Below are 20,000 nucleotides of genomic sequence, written 5' to 3'. Positions count from 1 at the left end.
ACGTCTACAGATGGGGGGGTGGGACCCCCTGAGGTCAGCGTGTCGATCGAGTCTAAGTCTCACGGGGGATTGACTTGCCCCCTAGGTCTAGGAGAGACAGTCTAACCTCACTGGGGGGGGGAGTGTCCTAGGTCAGAGGAGACGGAGACGAGTGCTACGTGTCGCGGGGTGGGTGGGGGGGACGTTCCTAGGTCAGAGAGAGACGAGTCTAACGTCCTCACGGGGGGGGGGACGTCCTAGGTCAGGGGGAGAGACTAGTCTCCCCCCACGGGGGGGGGGACGTCCTGCAGATTTGGTCAGAGATCCACGACGTCAGTGCGGCACGTCACGGGGGGGGGGACGTCCTAGGCAGAGAGACGTGACCTACCGGGGATGTCTCGAGACTCGACGTGACTACGTCTAACGTCACGGGGGGGGGGGCGTCCTAGGTCAGAGGAGAGACGAGTCTAACGTCTACGACCGGGGGCTCCAGAGGATATGTCCTCTCTGCTAAGGGGGAGTCTGACTCGACGTGCCTCTTACGGGGGGGGATTCCTCGACCCCCCTCTGACGGGGGGGAGACTCGACGTGACTCCCCACGGGGGGGGACTCGACGTGACTCTACACGGGGGGGGGGACTCGACGTGACTCTACACGGGGGGGGTGAGACTCGACGTGACTCTCACAACGGTGGGGGAGACTCGACGTGACTCTAACACGGGGGGGGAGCTCGACGTGACTCTACACTGGATGGGGAGACCCGACGTGACTCACACGGGGGGGAGACTCGACCTCTGACTCTACACGGGGGGGGGACTCGACGTGACTCTACACGGGGGTGGAGACTCGACGTGACTCTACTGTGGGTGTGAGGCCGACCCCCTCTACACGGGGGGGGAGACTCGACGGTCGACTCTACAACGTGCTGGGGGGAGACTGCTCTGACTCATTGCGCCCAGTAGCCTCGGCCCATCAGTCGTAACTCTCGACAATATTGTCACGGCGAAATAACATCTCTTGTGTTTGCATTGAGAGCTGTGTTTAACACCAAAAAAAAAAGAATCCAGGGCCAATGAGCTGGCACCGCAGTCTAGACTGTTGTTTAAAGTGCAGTCAGTCGAGCTCCCATTGTGCGGCCATTACAAACCATTAACAAAGAGAGACAGAGCCGAGAGAGCAGGGAGCAGGGAGAGATGGAAGAGGAGAGGGGAGCAGGGAGGGATGGAAGAGGAGAGGGGAGCAGGGATGATGGAAGAGGAGAGGGGAGCAGGGAGGGGTGGAAGAGGAGAGGGGAGCAGGGAGGGATGGAAGAGAGAGGGGAGCAGGGATGATGGAAGAGGAAGAGAAGGAGCAGGGAGGGGTGGAAGAGGAGGGGAGCAGGGATGATGGAAGAGCGAGAGAGGGGGAGCAGGGAGGGTGGAAGAGGAGAGCGAGAGAGGGGAGCAGGGAGGGAATGGAAGAGAGAGGGGAGCAGGGATGATGGAAGAGGATAGCGAGAGAGGGGGAGCAGGGAGGGTGGAAGAGGAGAGCGAGAGAGGGGGAGCAGGGAGGGTGGAAGAGGAGAGCGAGATGGGGAGCAGGGAGGGCGGAAGAGGAGAGGAGCAGGGAGGGTGGAAGAGGAGAGCGAGGGGGGGGAGCAGGGAGGGTGGAAGAGGAGAGGAGGGAGCAGGGAGGGTGGAAGAGGAGAGGAGGGAGCAGGGAGGGTGGAAGAGGAGAGGAGGGAGCAGGGAGGGTGGAAGAGGAGAGGAGCAGGGAGAGTGGAAGAGGAGGGGGGAGCAGGGAGGGTGGAAGAGGAGAGGGGGGAGCAGGCAGGGTGGAAGAGGAAAGAGGAGATTGATTTTAAACATTTTGACTGACAGCATCCTTTGTTGTTTTGTGCTGGCAGTCGATTTGTCTTCATTAGAAGCTGCTGCTGGAGGAGAGGGGGAGTTTTATTCAGTGCTGTGTAAACTCAGGAAGCCCCTTCAGTTATATTAACTGTTAGTAAACACACACAGACCTCACGTCACTCACTGTATTTTTACCAGGTCTGCACAGCGATTATTTTTAGCATGACTTCCTTCCCACGCTTGCCATCCATCCTTATTTTCATAAGCGGGGTCTGAGGTCAAGCAGACCAGTGTTTGGACTCTAGTGCCTTCATCAGAGTTATTGAAACTGAACTGAGTCAAGCAGACCAGCGTTTGGGCTCTAGTGCTTCATCATAGTTATTGAAACTGAACTGAGTCAAGCAGACCAGTGTTTGGACTCTAGTGCCTTCATCAGAGTTATTGAAACTGAACTGAGTCAAGCAGACCAGCGTTTGGACTCTAGTGCTTCATCATAGTTATTGAAATTGAACTGAGTCACGCAGACCAGCGTTTGGGCTCTAGTGCTTCATCAGTGTGATTATTGAAACTAGAAGAGAACGAGTCAAGCAGACCAGTGTTTGGGCTCCAGTGCTTCATCAGAGCTGTTATTGAGGTGAAACACGGAGTCAGGCAGACCAGCGTTTTGTTCCTTCCTCAGCTTGCTGACTGACCCCTTCTGGAGTTTTGTGGGATTGCATGAGGACAGGAGCCCTACCTGGGTATGAACACTGAGTCGAACCCGGGGCGTGCACCAGCCACACAGACATCCAGCCACATGATGCAGCCATGAGGAGGAGGAGCCATGAGGAGGAGGAGGAGCCATGAGGAGGAGGAGTCGTCATGAGGAGGAGGAGCCATGAGGAGGAGGAGCGATCAGGAGGAGGAGCCATGAGGAGGAGAAGTGAACACGATTAAAACATTGGATTAATCATGTACACTTAACACTGGAAGAAAAACTAAAAAACTAAAAACTAGGAAAAACTAAAAGAAACTGCAATTCAATGACAAACGTTTCAAGGAGGAGTTTCTCTGCGGCCGTGTTGAAAATAAGAGGCAGTTTTCTTTCTGGGTTTTACTGGCTGCTGAGTCAGTTTGAGTTTTATTTCCCTGTCAAATTAAACATCTCAACGTGTTCATTCATCTGTTAAAGCAGAACAAATCGAAGAGGGAGCACACCCTGGAGGAGCGAGATCATTGTGAAGAAACACTGCGCTCTGGAATTCAATGAGCCACTCAGAACCTTGCACTGCTTCTGAGCAGCACCACACTCCATAGAGCTGGGCAGGGATTGGCTTCATCCAAGAAGGGGGGAGGGGGCGGGGCACAAAGTGTATTCTCAGGCACGGGATTGGCCAGCAGTGAGCTGGTGAGCAGAGAGTGGCGCCCCCTGGCTACCACACGCGGCACTTCTCCTTGGGGTGCATGGCACTGCCCTGCTTGCAGTGGAACGCCTCTGAGAACGCCTCGAAATTCTGCAGGGACCCCATCACCCTGCAACAGAGAGACAGAGAGAGGAGGGGGTGAGAGAGGAGAGGGAGGGGTTGTGAGGGGGGAGAGGAAGAGGTTGAGAAAGGAGAGAGAAGGGGGAGAGAGGGGAGAGGGAGGTAACCCCAACCCATCACCCTGCAACAGAGAGACAGGGAGAGGCGGCGAAGAGGCGCAGTGCACTAGCTGTACTCCAGGGTTAGACAGGGAGAGGCGCAGTGCACTAGCTGTACTCCAGGGTTAGACAGGGGAAGAGGCGCAGTGCACTAGCTGTACTCCAGGGTTAGACAGGGAGAGGCGGGGGAGAGACGCAGTGCACTAGCTGTACTCCAGGGTTAGACAGGGAGAGCAGGGGGAGAGGCGCAGTGCACTAGCGGTACTCCAGGGTTAGGGTTAGACAGGGAGAGCAGGGGGAGAGGCGCAGTGCACTACCTGTACTCCAGGGGGCTGTGTGAGTCGGTCTTTATGGACTGGCTGGCATACTCCGGTCTGTAAGAGCCACACCACACCTAAGAGAGAGCGAGAGAGAGAGAGTCAGGGTTGTGTATTGCTCCCTGCAGCACCCCTGTGTGAGGGTAGGAGGCGCTGCAGTGCCACTGTGTGAGGATAGGGGGTGCTGCAGTACCCCTATGTGAGGGTAGGGGGCGTTGCAGTACCACTGTGTGAGGGTAGGGGGCGCTGTAGTACCACTGTGTGGGGGTAGGGGGCGCTGCAGTAACCCTGTTTGAGGGTTGTGTATTGCTCCCTGCAGTACCCCTGTGTGAGGGTAGGGGGTGCTGCAGTACCACTGTGTGAGAGTAGGGGGCGCTGCAGTACCCCTGTGTGAGGGTAGGGGGCGCTGCAGTACCCCTGTGTGAGGGTAGGGGCGCTGCAGTACCCCTGTGTGAGAGTTGTGTATTGCTCCCTGCAGCACCCCTGTGTGAGGGTAGGGGGCGCTGCAGTACCCCTGTTTGAGGGTTGTGTATTGCTCCCTGCAGTACCCCTGTGTGAGGGTAGGGGGCGCTGCAGTACCCCTGTGTGAGGGTAGGGGGCGCTGCAGTACCCCTGTGTGAGGAGTTGTGTATTGCTCCCTGCAGCACCCCTGTGTGAGGGTAGGGGGCGCTGCAGTACCACTGTGTGAGGGTAGGGGGCGCTGCAGTACCACTGTGTGAGGGTAGGGGGCGCTGCAGTACCCCTGTGTGAGGGTAGGGGGCGCTGCAGTACCCCTGTGTGAGGGTAGGGGGCGCTGCAGTACCACTGTGTGAGGGTAGGGGGCGCTGCAGTACCCCTGTGTGAGGGTAGGGGGCGCTGCAGTACCTCTGTGTGAGGGTTGTGTATTGCTCCCTGCAGTACCCCTGTGTGAGGGTAGGGGGCGCTGCAGTACCCCTGTGTGAGGGTAGGGGGCGCTGCAGTACCCCTGTGTGAGGGTAGGGGGCGCTGCAGTACCACTGTGTGAGGGTAGGGGGCGCTGCAGTACCACTGTGTGAGGGTAGGGGGCGCTGCAGTACCACTGTGTGAGGGTAGGGGGCGCTGCAGTACCACTGTGTGAGGGTAGGGGGCGCTGCAGTACCCCTGTGTGAGGGTAGGGGGCGCTGCAGTACCACTGTGTGAGGGTAGGGGGCGCTGCAGTACCACTGTGTGAGGGTAGGGGGCGCTGCAGTACCACTGTGTGAGGGTAGGGGGCGCTGCAGTACCACTGTGTGAGGGTAGGGGGCGCTGCAGTACCCCTGTGTGAGGGTAGGGGGCGCTGCAGTACCTCTGTGTGAGAGTTGTGTATTGCTCCCTGCAGCACCCCTGTGTGAGGGTAGGGGGCGCTGCAGTACCCCTGTGTGAGGGTAGGGGGCGCTGCAGTACCCCTGTGTGAGGGTAGGGGTGCTGCAGTACCTCTGTGTGAGAGTTGTGTATTGCTCCCTGCAGCACCCCTGTGTGAGGGTAGGGGGCGCTGCAGTACCACTGTGTGAGGGTAGGGGGCGCTGCACTCACCTGGGCGAAGTTCAGGAAGAAGAGCTGCTTGTGGTCGAGATCGAGGCCAGGAAGCCGAGGCTCCTCCCCCTCCTTCTGCACCCACTGGAGATAGGCCTGTGAGACACACAGAGCTTCTTAGTGCACACAGCATGACAAGGTTTGTATTGTATGGGTTACTATTATTATTATTATTATTATTATTCGAATGTACTGTCCCGTTCCCCAAGTGAACCAATGCGCACAAGAGTCCAGCAATGTGGCTCAACAGAGTACTGTTACACAAAGTGGAGACTCACACGACTCTGAGTGAGGGTGGGTTACTATTATTATTATTATTATTATTATTAATCTATGTCATCGTTCCTCACCTTGTACGCTTGTCTCACTCCACCGTTGTCAGCAATGTTTTCACCGAGAGTGCTGATCCCACTCACCTGGAGAGAGGGAGAGAGGGAGCGGGAGAGAGAGGGAGGGAGTGAGAGACTCAGCTGTCCCAGTCTGTCTCTCCAGGTGTAGCTGTGTTTCAAACAGCTGTGCCTGTGTGCCTGACTAACCCAAACCCTGGACCCCCGCGGACTCACGTTCTGCCCCCCCGCCAGTCTCCAGGTGTAGTTCCCGTACTGGTGCACCATGCAGCGAGACTGCTCCTTGAAGTGAGAGGTGGAGAAATTACTGCACCAGTCCAGCATGTTCCCATCCCTGTCGAAATTCCTGCCTGAGAGACAGAGACAGAGAGAGAGACGGACAGAGAGAGAGAAATACAGAGATAGAGACACAGAGACAGAGAGAGAGAGAGACAGGAACAGCACAGTTACATGATATTTACAACTGGATAGATATAAGATGAAATATTTCTGTACACTTGCTGATAAAGACAGTCTGAATCTGAATCTCTCACCGTTGTCGTCGAAGCCATGTGTGATCTCGTGTCCGATCACCATTCCGATCCCCCCGAAGTTGAGAGCCTGGGGCTGCTGCTGACTGAAGAAGGGGGGCTGCAGGATACCAGCCGGGAACACTGAGGAGAGGAGAGAGGGGAGAGGGGAGAGGGGAGAGGAGAGAGATAGTGAGCGAGGGGGAGAGGACCCCTCCCTCTCAATTCAATTCAAATTGGCTTTAGTGGCATGACAATAGAAAGAATTGTGTTGCCAAAGCACATACATGCATATATATATAGAAAATACAAAACATATATATATATATATATATATATATATATATATATATATATATATATATTTATATATCTTATATTCTTGTCATCCCTCCATTCCTCTACTCCATACTCACACACACACACATAAACACAAACATACACTCTCATACACTCTCGCACTATCACACACACATATACACACACATAAACACACAATCACACACGTACCGACGCTCACAAACACTCACGCTCATACACTGACACACTCATACACTCTCTCTCACTCCCACCTATCTGGTTCCTGTTGGGTGAGTAGAAGGCGTTCACCACGGCAGCACCGATGATCCATCTGCAACCAAACAGCAACAAAACCACCAATAAATACTGATTACACAAGAGAGACACACACAGCAACAAAACCACCAGTAAATACTGATTACACAAGAGAGACACACACAGCAACAAAACCACCAGTAAATACTGATTATACAAGAGAGACACACACAGCAACAAAACCACCAGTAAATACTGATTACACAAGAGAGACACACACAGCAACAAAACCACCAGTAAATACTGATTACACAAGAGACACACACAGCAACAAAACCACCAGTAAATACTGATTACACAAGAGAGACACACACAGCAACAAAACCACCAGTAAATACTGATTACACAAGAGAGACACACAGCAACAAAAACACCAGTAAATACTGATTATACAAGAGAGACACACACAGCAACAAAACCACCAGTAAATACTGATTACACAAGAGAGACACACACACAGCAACAAAACCACCAGTAAATACTGATTACACAAGAGAGACACACACAGCAACAAAACCACCAGTAAATACTGATTACACAAGAGAGACACACACAGCAACAACACCACCAGTAAATACTGATTACACAAGAGAGACACACACAGCAACAAAACCACCAGTAAATACTGATTACACAAGAGAGACACACACAGCAACAAAACCACCAGTAAATACTGATTACACAAGAGAGACACACACAGCAACAAAACCACCAGTAAATACTGATTACACAAGAGAGACACACACAGCAACAAAACCACCAGTAAATACTGATTACACAAGAGAGACACACACAGCAACAAAAACACCAGTAAATACTGATTACACAAGAGAGACACACACAGCAACAAAACCACCAGTAAATACTGATTACACAAGAGAGACACACACAGCAACAAAACCACCAGTAAATACTGATTACACAGAGAGACACACACAGCAACAAAAACACCAGTAAATACTGATTATACAAGAGAGACACACACAGCAACAAAACCACCAGTAAATACTGATTACACAAGAGAGACACACACAGCAACAACACACACCAGTAAATACTGATTACACAAGAGAGACACACACAGCAACAAAACCACCAGTAAATACTGATTACACAAGAGAGACACACACAGCAACAAAACCACCAGTAAATACTGATTATACAAGAGAGACACACACAGCAACAAAACCACCAGTAAATACTGATTACACAAGAGACACACACAGCAACAAAACCACCAGTAAATACTGATTACACAAGAGAGACACACACAGCAACAAAACCACCAGTAAATACTGATTACACAAGAGAGACACACACAGCAACAAAACCACCAGTAAATACTGATTACACAAGAGAGACACACACAGCAACAAAAACACCAGTAAATACTGATTACACAAGAGAGACACACACAGCAACAAAAACACCAGTAAATACTGATTACACAAGAGAGACACACACAGCAACAAAACCACCAGTAAATACTGATTACACAAGAGAGACACACACAGCAACAAAACCACCAGTAAATACTGATTACACAAGAGACACACACAGCAACAACACCACCAGTAAATACTGATTACACAAGAGAGACACACACAGCAACAAAACCACCAGTAAATACTGATTACACAAGAGACACACACACAGCAACAAAACCACCAGTAAAAACTGATTACACAAGAGAGACACACACAGCAACAACACCACCAGTAAATACTGATTACACAAGAGAGACACACACAGCAACAAAACCACCAGTAAATACTGATTACACAAGAGACACACACACAGCAACACAACCACCAGTAAAAACTGATTACACAAGAGAGACACACACAACAACAACACCACCAGTAAATACTGATAACACAAGAGAGACACACACAGCAACAAAAACACCAGTAAATACTGATTACACAAGAGACACACACACAGCAACAAAAACACCAGTAAATACTGATTACACAAGAGAGACACACACAGCAACAAAACCACCAGTAAATACTGATTACACAAGAGAGACACACACAGCAACAAAACCACCAGTAAATACTGATTACACAAGAGAGACACACACAGCAACAAAACCACCAGTAAATACTGATTACACAAGAGAGACACACACAGCAACAAAACCACCAGTAAATACTGATTACACAAGAGAGACACACACAGCAACAAAACCACCAGTAAATACTGATTACACAAGAGAGACACACACAGCAACAAAACCACCAGTAAATACTGATTACACAAGAGAGACACACACAGCAACAAAACCACCAGTAAATACTGATTACACAAGAGAGACACACACAGCAACAAAACCACCAGTAAATACTGATTATACAAGAGAGACACACACAGCAACAAAACCACCAGTAAATACTGATTACACAAGAGAGACACACACAGCAACAAAACCACCAGTAAATACTGATTACACAAGAGAGACACACACAGCAACAAAACCACCAGTAAATACTGATTACACAAGAGAGACACACACAGCAACAAAACCACCAGTAAATACTGATTACACAAGAGAGACACACACAGCAACAACACCACCAGTAAATACTGATTACACAAGAGAGACACACACAGCAACAAAACCACCAGTAAATACTGATTACACAAGAGAGACACACACAGCAACAAAACCACCAGTAAATACTGATTACACAAGAGAGACACACACAACAACAACAACACCAGTAAATACTGATAACACAAGAGAGACACACACAGCAACAAAAACACCAGTAAATACTGATTACACAAGAGACACACACACAGCAACAAAACCACCAGTAAAAACTGATTACACAAGAGAGACACACACAACAACAACACCACCAGTAAATACTGATTACACAAGAGAGACACACACAGCAACAAAACCACCAGTAAATACTGATTACACAAGAGAGACACACACAGCAACAAAACCACCAGTAAATACTGATTACACAAGAGAGACACACACAGCAACAACACCACCAGTAAATACTGATTACACAAGAGAGACACACACAGCAACAAAAACACCAGTAAATACTGATTACACAAGAGACACACACACAGCAACAAAACCACCAGTAAATACTGATTACACAAGAGAGACACACACAGCAACAACACCACCAGTAAATACTGATTACACAAGAGACACACACACAGCAACAAAACCACCAGTAAATACTGATTACACAAGAGAGACACACACAGCAACAAAACCACCAGTAAATACTGATTACACAAGAGAGACACACACAGCAACAAAACCACCAGTAAATACTGATTACACAAGAGACACACACACAGCAACAAAACCACCAGTAAATACTGATTACACAAGAGAGACACACACAGCAACAACACCACCAGTAAATACTGATTACACAAGAGAGACACACACAGCAACAAAAACACCAGTAAATACTGATTACACAAGAGAGACACACACAGCAACAAAACCACCAGTAAATACTGATTACACAAGAGAGACACACACAGCAACAAAACCACCAGTAAATACTGATTACACAAGAGAGACACACACAGCAACAAAACCACCAGTAAATACTGATTACACAAGAGACACACACACAGCAACAAAACCACCAGTAAATACTGATTACACAAGAGAGACACACACAACAACAACACCACCAGTAAATACTGATAACACAAGAGAGACACACACAGCAACAAAAACACCAGTAAATACTGATTACACAAGAGACACACACACAGCAACAAAACCACCAGTAAATACTGATTACACAAGAGAGACACACACAGCAACAACACCACCAGTAAATACTGATAACACAAGAGAGACACACACAGCAACAAAAACACCAGTAAATACTGATTACACAAGAGACACACACACAGCAACAAAACCACCAGTAAATACTGATTACACAAGAGAGACACACACAGCAACAAAACCACCAGTAAATACTGATTACACAAGAGAGACACACACAGCAACAACACCACCAGTAAATACTGATTACACAAGAGAGACACACACAGCAACAAAACCACCAGTAAATACTGATTACACAAGAGAGACACACACAGCAACAAAACCACCAGTAAATACTGATTACACAAGAGAGACACACACAGCAACAAAACCACCAGTAAATACTGATTACACAAGAGAGACACACACAGCAACAAAACCACCAGTAAATACTGATTACACAAGAGACACACACACAGCAACAAAACCACCAGTAAATACTGATTACACAAGAGAGACACACACAGCAACAAAACCACCAGTAAATACTGATTACACAAGAGAGACACACACAGCAACAAAACCACCAGTAAATACTGATTACACAAGAGACACACACAGCAACAAAACCACCAGTAAATACTGATTACACAAGAGAGACACACACAGCAACAAAACCACCAGTAAATACTGATTACACAAGAGAGACACACACAGCAACAACACCACCAGTAAATACTGATTACACAAGAGAGACACACACAGCAACAAAACCACCAGTAAATACTGATTACACAAGAGAGACACACAGCAACAAAAACACCAGTAAATACTGATTATACAAGAGAGACACACACAGCAACAAAACCACCAGTAAATACTGATTACACAAGAGACACACACAGCAACAAAACCACCAGTAAATACTGATTACACAAGAGAGACACACACAGCAACAAAAACACCAGTAAATACTGATTACACAAGAGAGACACACACAGCAACAAAAACACCAGTAAATACTGATTACACAAGAGAGACACACACAGCAACAACACCACCAGTAAATACTGATTACACAAAGAGACACACACAGCAACAACACCACCAGTAAATACTGATTACACAAGAGAGACACACACAGCAACAAAACCACCAGTAAATACTGATTATACAAGAGAGACACACACAGCAACAAAACCACCAGTAAATACTGATTACACAAGAGAGACACACACAGCAACAAAACCACCAGTAAATACTGATTATACAAGAGAGACACACACAGCAACAAAACCACCAGTAAATACTGATTACACAAGAGAGACACACACAGCAACAAAAACACCAGTAAATACTGATTACACAAGAGAGACACACACAGCAACAAAACCACCAGTAAATACTGATTACACAAGAGAGACACACACAGCAACAAAACCACCAGTAAATACTGATTACACAAGAGAGACACACACAGTAAATACAACAAAACCACCAGTAAATACTGATTACACAAGAGAGACACACACAGCAACAAAACCACCAGTAAATACTGATTATACAAGAGAGACACACACAGCAACAACACCACCAGTAAATACTGATTACACAAGAGAGACACACACAGCAACAACACCACCAGTAAATACTGATTACACAAGAGAGACACACACAGCAACAAAACCACCAGTAAATACTGATTATACAAGAGAGACACACAGCACAGCACACACACAGCTCGGGGTCCCCTCTCACACACAGCTCGGGGTCCCCTGTCCCTCACACATTCACAGCTCAGGGTCCCCTGTCCCTCACACACTCACAGCTGAGGGTCCCCTCTCTCACACACACAGCCTGGGGTCCCCTTTCTCTCTCACACAGCTCAGGGTCCCCTCTCTCACACACACAGCTTAGGGTCCCCTTTCTCACAATCACAGCTCAGGGTTCCCTCTCTCACACTCACAGTTCAGGGTCCCCTCTATCTCACTCACACTCACAGACCGGGATCCCCTCTCTCTCTCTTTCACTCACAGTTCAGGGTCCCCTCTCTCACTCACAGTTCGGGGTCCCCTCTCTCACTCACAGTTCAGGGTCCCCTCTATCTCACACTCACAGACCGGGATCCCTTTTCTCTCTCTCTCACTCACAGTTCAGGTTCCCCTCTATCGCTCTCACAGTTCGGGGTCCCCTCTCTCTCTCACTCACAGTTCAGGGTCCCCTCTATCTCTCTCACACTCACAGACCGGGATCCCCTCTCTCTCTCACTCACAGTTCGGGGTCCCCTCTCTCACACTCACAGTTCGGGATCCCCTCTCTCACTCACAGTTCGGGGTCCCCTCTCTCTCTCACTCACAATTCAGGGTCCCCTCTATCTCTCTCACACTCACAGACCGGGATCCCCTCTCTCTCTCTCTCTCACTCACAGTTCGGGGTCCCCTCTCTCTCTCACTCACAGTTCGGGGTCCCCCTCTCTCTCACTCACAGTTCGGGATCCCCTCTCTCTCACAGTTCGGGGTCCCCTCTCTCTCTCACACTCACAGTTCGGGGTCCCCTCTATCTCTCTCACTCACAGTTCGGGGTCCCCTCTATCTCTCTCACTCACAGTTCGGGTTCCCCTCTCTCTCTCACACTCACAGTTCGGGGTCCCCTCTATCACTCTTACAGTTCAGGGTCCCCTCTATCTCTCTCACACTCACAGTTCGGGGTCCCCTCTATCGCTCTCACAGTTAGGGGTCCCCTCTATCTCTCTCACACTCACAGTTCGGGTTCCCCTCTATCGCTCTCACAGTTCGGGGTCCCCTCTGTCTCTCTCACACTCACAGTTCGGGGTCCCCTCTATCTCTCTCACACTCACAGTTCGGGTTCCCCTCTCTCTCACTCACAGTTCGGGTTCCCCTCTCACAGATCGGGGTCCCCTCTCTCACTCGCAGTTCAGGGTCCCCTCTATCTCTCTCACACTCACAGTTCGGGGTCCCCTCTATCGCTCTCACAGTTCGGGGTCCCCTCTATCTCTCTCACTCACAGTTCGGGTTCCCCTCTCTCTCTCACACTCACAGATCGGGGTCCCCTCTATCTCGCTCTCACAGTTCGGGGTCCCCTCTATCTCTCTCACTCACAGTTCGGGGTCCCCTCTCTCACTCACAGTTTGGGGTCCCCTCTATCTCTCTCACACTCACAGATCGGGGTCCCCTCTATCTCTCTCACACTCACAGATCGGGGTCCACTCGTTCTCGCCAAGGGCTCAAAGAGTCCGAGAGACCCGAGGCCGCTGGCGGTCTAAGAGGTCCTAGGGAAGAGTTCTTACGTAGAGACTCGACAAAGTGCCCTACAACTCTCCCCTCCCGCCACGACTCCCTCAATCTCCTTCGAGAGGGATGTTAGAGGAGGGGAAGGGGAGGATGGAGGAGAGGGAGGTTAAGGAGGGGAGGGAGATAGAGAGGGAGGTTAGAGGAGGGGAGGGATGGAGGAGAGAGGAGAGGGAGGTTAGAGGAGGGGAGGGAGAGAGGAGAGGGAGGTTAGAGGAGGGGAGGGATGGAGGAGAGAGGAGAGGGAGGTTAGAGGAGGGGAGGGATGGAGGAGAGAGGAGAGGGAGGTTAGAGGAGGGGAGGGATGGAGGAGAGAGGAGAGGGAGGTTAGAGGAGGGGAGGGATGGAGGAGAGAGGAGAGGGAGGTTAGAGGAGAGGGATGGAGGAGAGAGGAGAGGGAGGTTAGAGGAGAGGAGAGGAGGAGAGAGGAGAGGGAGGAGAGAGGGGAGGGAGAGAGGAGAGGGAGGTTAGAGGAGGGGAGGGAGAGGAGAGAGGAGAGGGGAGGAGAGAGGAGGGGAGGGAGGGGAGGGAGAGAGGAGAGGGAGGTTAGAGGGGAGGGAGAGAGGAGAGGGAGGGCAATCTCCCCTCCCTCTCTCCCCTCCCCTCCAATCTCCCCTCCCTCTCTCCTCTCCCTCCAATCGCCCTGGGAGAGGGAGGGGAGAGGGGAGGGAGAGAGGGAGAGGGAGGTTAGAGGGGAGGGAGAGGGGAGAGGGAGGTTAGAGGGGAGGGAGAGAGGAGAGGGAGAGAGGAGAGGGAGGAGGAGGGGAGAGGAGAGAGGAGAGGAGAGGAATCTCCCCTCCCTTCTCCCTCTCCCTCCAATCTCCCCTCCCTCTCCCCTCTCCTCCATCTCCCCCTCCTCTCCCCTCTAAGAGGGGGGAATCTCCCCTCCCCTCCCGCCGTCTCCCCCCCTCCCTCCAATCTCCCCTGAGGAGAGGGAGAGAGGGGGGGGAGAGGAGAGAGAGAGGGAGGAGAGAGGGGAGGGAGAGGGGAGAGGGAGGTTAGAGGGGAGGGAGAGGGGAGAGGGAGGTTAGAGGGGAGGGAGAGGGGAGAGGGAGGTTAGAGGGGAGGGAGAGGGGAGAGGGAGGTTAGAGGGGAGGGAGAGGGGAGGGAGAGGGGAGAGGGAGGTTAGAGGGGAGGGAGAGGGGCATTTCCCATGCTTATCTCTGGTGCTGTATTAACCACATTGCTGTGCATGGCTGTGCTGTTACTCTTCCCTGGTCCCCGCCCCAGTCCTGGGGTCCCCTCCTTACATGTGCGTACTCCATGTCCAGCTTGGGGTTCCCCTTCTCCAGGATGTAATCGGGATATCCAATCTGCTCCTTGATTGCCATGGCCTGTAAGAGAGATCAAAGAACAAAGAGTGAAATTCAAAGAGTGAGACAGAGTCAGATTCACTGGGTGTGATTCACAGGGTGAGGTTCAGAGTGAGATTCCCAGGGTGAGATTCAGAGCGAGAGTCAGAGTGAGAATCAGATGCTCACCTTCTCCTTGGCCTTCTCCTTGGAGCGCTGGTCCATCCAGCGCAGCTCATCCAGCGTCTCGATGAAGGCCTGGCGGATCTTACTGATCATCCCACTGACCTGCGGGAGCGGAGCGGGCAATACGGGATCAATACAGGATCAATACAGGGGCGATACAGGATCAATACAGGGGCAATACGGGATCAATACAGGATCAATACAGGGGCGATACAGGATCAATACAGGGTCGATACAGGATCAATACAGGATCAATACAGGATCAATACAGGATCAATACGGGATCAATACAGGATCAATACAGGGGCGATACAGGATCAATACAGGGGCGATACGGGATCAATACAGGATCAATACAGGGGCGATACAGGATCAATACAGGATCAATACAGGGGCAATACGGGATCAATACAGGATCAATACAGGGGCGATACAGGATCAATACAGGATCAATACAGGGGCGATACGGGATCAATACAGGATCAATACAGGATCAATACAGGATCAATACAGGGGCGATACGGGATCAATACACATTCGTGTGTATCAGTGTATCGGTGTGTGTTTCAGTGTGTCTCAGTGTATCAGTGTGTGTTTCAGTGTATCAGGATGTGTGTTTCAGTGTGTCTCAGTGTATCAGTGTGTATCAGTACATCAGTCAGTGTCAGTGTATCAGTGTATCAGTGTGTCTCAGTGTGTCTCAGTGTATCAGTGTGTCTCAGTGTATCAGTGTATCAGTGTGTGTCTCAGTATATCTGTGTGTCTCAGTGTATCAGTGTGTGTCTCAGTGTGTGTCTCAGTGTGTCTCAGTGTATCAGTGTGTGTCTCAGTGTATCAGTGTGTGTTTCAGTGTGTCTCAGTGTATCTCAGTGTATCAGTGTGTGTCATGCAATCAGTACAATGTCACCACAAGTATCATGATCACATGTCACTCAATAGTCACACACAGAAGTCACACAGAGTCACACTACAGAGTCACATAGTCATAGTCACAGTCAGTGTCAGCTCAGACACAAGTCACAGAAGTCACATAGAGTCACATAGTCACACACATAGTCACATAGTCACACACAAAGTCACACATAGTCACAGAGTCACAGAGTCACACAGTGTGGGTCACAGTCACACACACACAGAGTCACACCACAGTGTCACACAGTGTATCTCAAGTCACACATAGTCACACAGCAAGTCACATAGTCACACACAAGTCACACACAGAGTCACATAGAGTCACATAGTCACACACAGAGTCACATAGTCACACAAGTCACACAGAGTCACATAGAGTCACATAGTCACACAGTCACAGTGTAGTCACAGAGTCACACACATAAGTCACATAGAGTCACATAGAGTCACATAGTCACACACAAGTGTCACACAGAGTCACACATAGTCACACACATAGTCACATCTCAGTGTATCAGTGTGTGTTTCAGTGTATCAGTGTGTATCAGTGTGTCTCAGTGTGTGTCTCAGTGTGTGTCTCAGTGTATCAGTGTGTGTTTCAGTGTGTCTCAGTGTATCTCAGTGTATCAGTGTGTGTCTCAGTGTATCAGTGTGTGTCTCAGTGTATCAGTGTGTCTCAGTGTATCAGTGTGTGTCTCAGTGTATCAGTGTGTGTGTCTCAGTGTGTCTCAGTGTGTGTCTCAGTGTATCAGTGTGTGTCTCAGTGTATCAGTGTGTCTCAGTGTGTCTCAGTGTATCTCAGTGTGTCTCAGTGTGTCTCAGTGTATCAGTGTGTGTCTCAGTGTATCAGTGTGTGTTTCAGTGTGTCTCAGTGTATCTCAGTGTATCAGTGTGTCTCAGTGTATCAGTGTGTGTTTCAGTGTGTCTCAGTGTATCTCAGTGTATCAGTGTGTGTCTCAGTGTATCAGTGTGTATCTCAGTGTATCAGTGTGTCTCAGTGTATCAGTGTATCGGTGTCAGTGTGTCTCAGTGTATCAGTGTGTGTCTCAGTGTGTCTCAGTGTGTATCAGTGTGTCTCAGTGTATAGTCACACACAAGTCACATAGTCAGAGTCACACAAGGTCACACACAGAGTCACATAGTCACAGTGTGAGTCACAGAGTCACACACAGAGTCACATAGTCACACCCACAATCAGTCACACAGAGTCACATAGAGTCACATAGTTCACACACCAAAGTGTCACACAGTCACATCAGTGTAGTCACACACAGAGTATCACATAGTGTTTTCAGTGTGTCACTCAGAGTCACATAGTCACACTCAGTCACACATAGTCACACACAGTCATCAGTAGTCACATCAGTCACATAGTCACACAGTGAGTCACACAGTGTAGAGTCACAGAGTCACACAGAGTCACATAGTGTTTCATAGTGTCTCAGTCCACACAGATCTGTGTGTGTCTCAGTGTATCAGTGTGTGTCTCAGTGTATCTCAGTGTATCAGTGTGTGTCTCAGTGTATCAGTGTGTATCTCAGTGTGTATCAGTGTGTCTCAGTGTATCAGTGTGTGTCTCAGTGTATCAGTGTGTGTATCTCAGTGTATCAGTGTGTGTCTCAGTGTATCAGTGTGTGTTTCAGTGTGTCTCAGTGTATCTCAGTGTGTCTGTGTGTGTCTCAGTGTATCAGTGTGTGTTTCAGTGTGTCTCAGTGTATCTCAGTGTATCAGTGTGTGTCTCAGTGTATCAGTGTGTGTTTCAGTGTGTCTCAGTGTGTCTCAGTGTATCAGTGTGTGTCTCAGTGTATCAGTGTGTCTCAGTGTGTCAGTGTGTGTCTCAGTGTATCAGTGTGTGTCTCAGTGTATCAGTGTGTGTTTCAGTGTGTCTCAGTGTGTCTCAGTGTATCAGTGTGTGTCTCAGTGTATCAGTGTGTGTCTCAGTGTGTCAGTCAGTGTCTCAGTGTATCAGTGTGTCTCAGTGTATCTCAGTGTGTATCAGTGTATCAGTGTGTGTCTCAGTGTATCAGTGTGTGTGTGTCAGTGTGTCTCAGTGTGTATCAGTGTGTGTCAGTGTGTCTCAGTGTGTATCAGTGTGTCAGTCAGTGTGTCTCAGTGTGTGTTGTGTGTATCAGTGTGTGTCTCAGTGTATCAGTGTGTCTCAGTGTATCAGTGTGTGTGTCTCAGTGTCAGTCTCAGTGTATCAGTGTATCAGTGTGTATCTCAGTGTATCAGTGTGTCTCAGTGTATCAGTGTGTATCTCAGTGTATCAGTGTGTCTCAGTGTATCAGTGTGTGTCTCAGTGTATCAGTGTGTCTCAGTGTATCAGTGTGTGTTTCAGTGTGTCTCAGTGTATCTCAGTGTATCAGTGTGTGTCTCAGTGTATCAGTGTGTGTCTCAGTGTATCAGTGTGTCTCAGTGTATCAGTGTGTCTCAGTGTATCAGTGTGTGTTTCAGTGTGTCTCAGTGTATCTCAGTGTATCAGTGTGTGTCTCAGTGTATCAGTGTGTCGGTCAGTGTGTTTCAGTGTATCTCAGTGTATCAGTGTGTCTCAGTGTATCAGTGTGTGTCTCAGTGTGTCTCAGTGTATCTCAGTGTATCAGTGTGTATCTCAGTGTATCAGTGTGTGTATCAGTGTGTCAGTGTGTGTCTCAGTGTGTGTCTCAGTGTATCTCAGTGTATCTCAGTGTCTCAGTGTGTCTCAGTGTATCAGTGTATCTCAGTGTCTCAGTGTGTCTCAGTGTGTCTCAGTGTATCAGTGTGTGTCTCAGTGTATCAGTCAGTGTGTCTCAGTGTATCAGTGTGTGTGTCTCAGTGTGTCTCAGTGTGTGTGTTTCAGTGTGTCTCAGTGTATCTCAGTGTATCAGTGTGTGTCTCAGTGTATCAGTGTGTGTCTCAGTGTATCAGTGTATCTCAGTGTATCAGTGTGTGTCTCAGTGTATCAGTGTGTCTCAGTGTGTCTCAGTGTATGTCAGTGTATCAGTGTATCTCAGTGTATCCGTGTGTCGTCTCAGTGTATCCCCCCCCCCCTCAGTGTATCAGTGTGTGTCTCAGTGTATCAGTGTGTGTCACACAGTTCAGTGTACAGTGTGTGTAGTCACACACAAGAGTCACAGTAGTCATGTGGTCATCAGTCACACAAGTCTCAGTGTCAATGTATCAGTGTGTGTCTCAGTGTATTTCAGTGTGTCTCAGTGTGTCTATCTCAGTGTATCAGTGTGTCAGTGTATCAGTGTGTGTCTCAGTGTATCAGTGTGTTGGTGTGTGTTTCAGTGTGTCTCAGTGTATCTCAGTGTATCAGTGTGTGTCTCAGTGTATCAGTGTGTGTTTCAGTGTGTCTCAGTGTATCTCAGTGTATCAGTGTGTGTCTCAGTGTATCAGTGTGTGTCTCAGTGTATCAGTGTGTGTCTCAGTGTATCAGTGTGTCTCAGTGTAACATCATTGTGTGTCTCAGTGTGTCTCAGTGTGTATCAGTGTATCTCAGTGTGTCTCAGTGTCTCAGTGTGTGTCTCAGTGTATCAGTGTGTGTCTCAGTGTATCAGTGTATCTCAGTGTATCAGTGTGTGTTTCAGTGTGTGTTTCAGTGTATCTCAGTGTATCAGTGTGTGTCTCAGTGTATCAGTGTGTGTTTCAGTGTGTCTCAGTGTATCTCAGTGTATCAGTGTGTGTCTCAGTGTATCAGTGTGTCTCAGTGTATCAGTGTGTCTCAGTGTATCTGTGTGTATCAGTGTATCTCAGTGTATTGGTGTGTGTTTCAGTGTGTCTCAGTGTATCAGTGTGTGTCTCAGT

The 20,000-nt window shown here is 49.2% G+C and overlaps 1 protein-coding gene across 1 annotated transcript in view; it reads right to left on the bottom strand.

The window, feature by feature from the left end:
- Nucleotides 1-2,245: 2,245 nt before the first annotated feature.
- Nucleotides 2,246-20,000, bottom strand: part of mmel1 (membrane metallo-endopeptidase-like 1) — a 27,505-nt gene continuing 9,750 nt past the window's right edge. Inside the window, exons 13-22 of the mRNA XM_041274069.1 lie at nt 15,306-15,404; nt 15,075-15,158; nt 13,730-13,818; nt 6,705-6,763; nt 6,157-6,276; nt 5,840-5,973; nt 5,627-5,692; nt 5,277-5,372; nt 3,747-3,823; nt 2,246-3,320 (exon numbers count right to left, since the gene is read on the bottom strand). Coding sequence (XP_041130003.1) covers nt 3,221-3,320; nt 3,747-3,823; nt 5,277-5,372; nt 5,627-5,692; nt 5,840-5,973; nt 6,157-6,276; nt 6,705-6,763; nt 13,730-13,818; nt 15,075-15,158; nt 15,306-15,404 — 924 coding nt within the window. The 3' untranslated portion in view covers nt 2,246-3,220. The remainder of the gene's footprint in view (nt 3,321-3,746; nt 3,824-5,276; nt 5,373-5,626; nt 5,693-5,839; nt 5,974-6,156; nt 6,277-6,704; nt 6,764-13,729; nt 13,819-15,074; nt 15,159-15,305; nt 15,405-20,000) is intronic.

This window comes from Polyodon spathula, chromosome 16 (assembly GCF_017654505.1).
Source record: "Polyodon spathula isolate WHYD16114869_AA chromosome 16, ASM1765450v1, whole genome shotgun sequence".
Taxonomy (NCBI): Eukaryota; Metazoa; Chordata; class Actinopteri; order Acipenseriformes; family Polyodontidae; genus Polyodon; species Polyodon spathula.
Note: the sequence above shows the minus strand (reverse complement) of the source record. Positions and strands in the feature narration are given on the sequence as shown.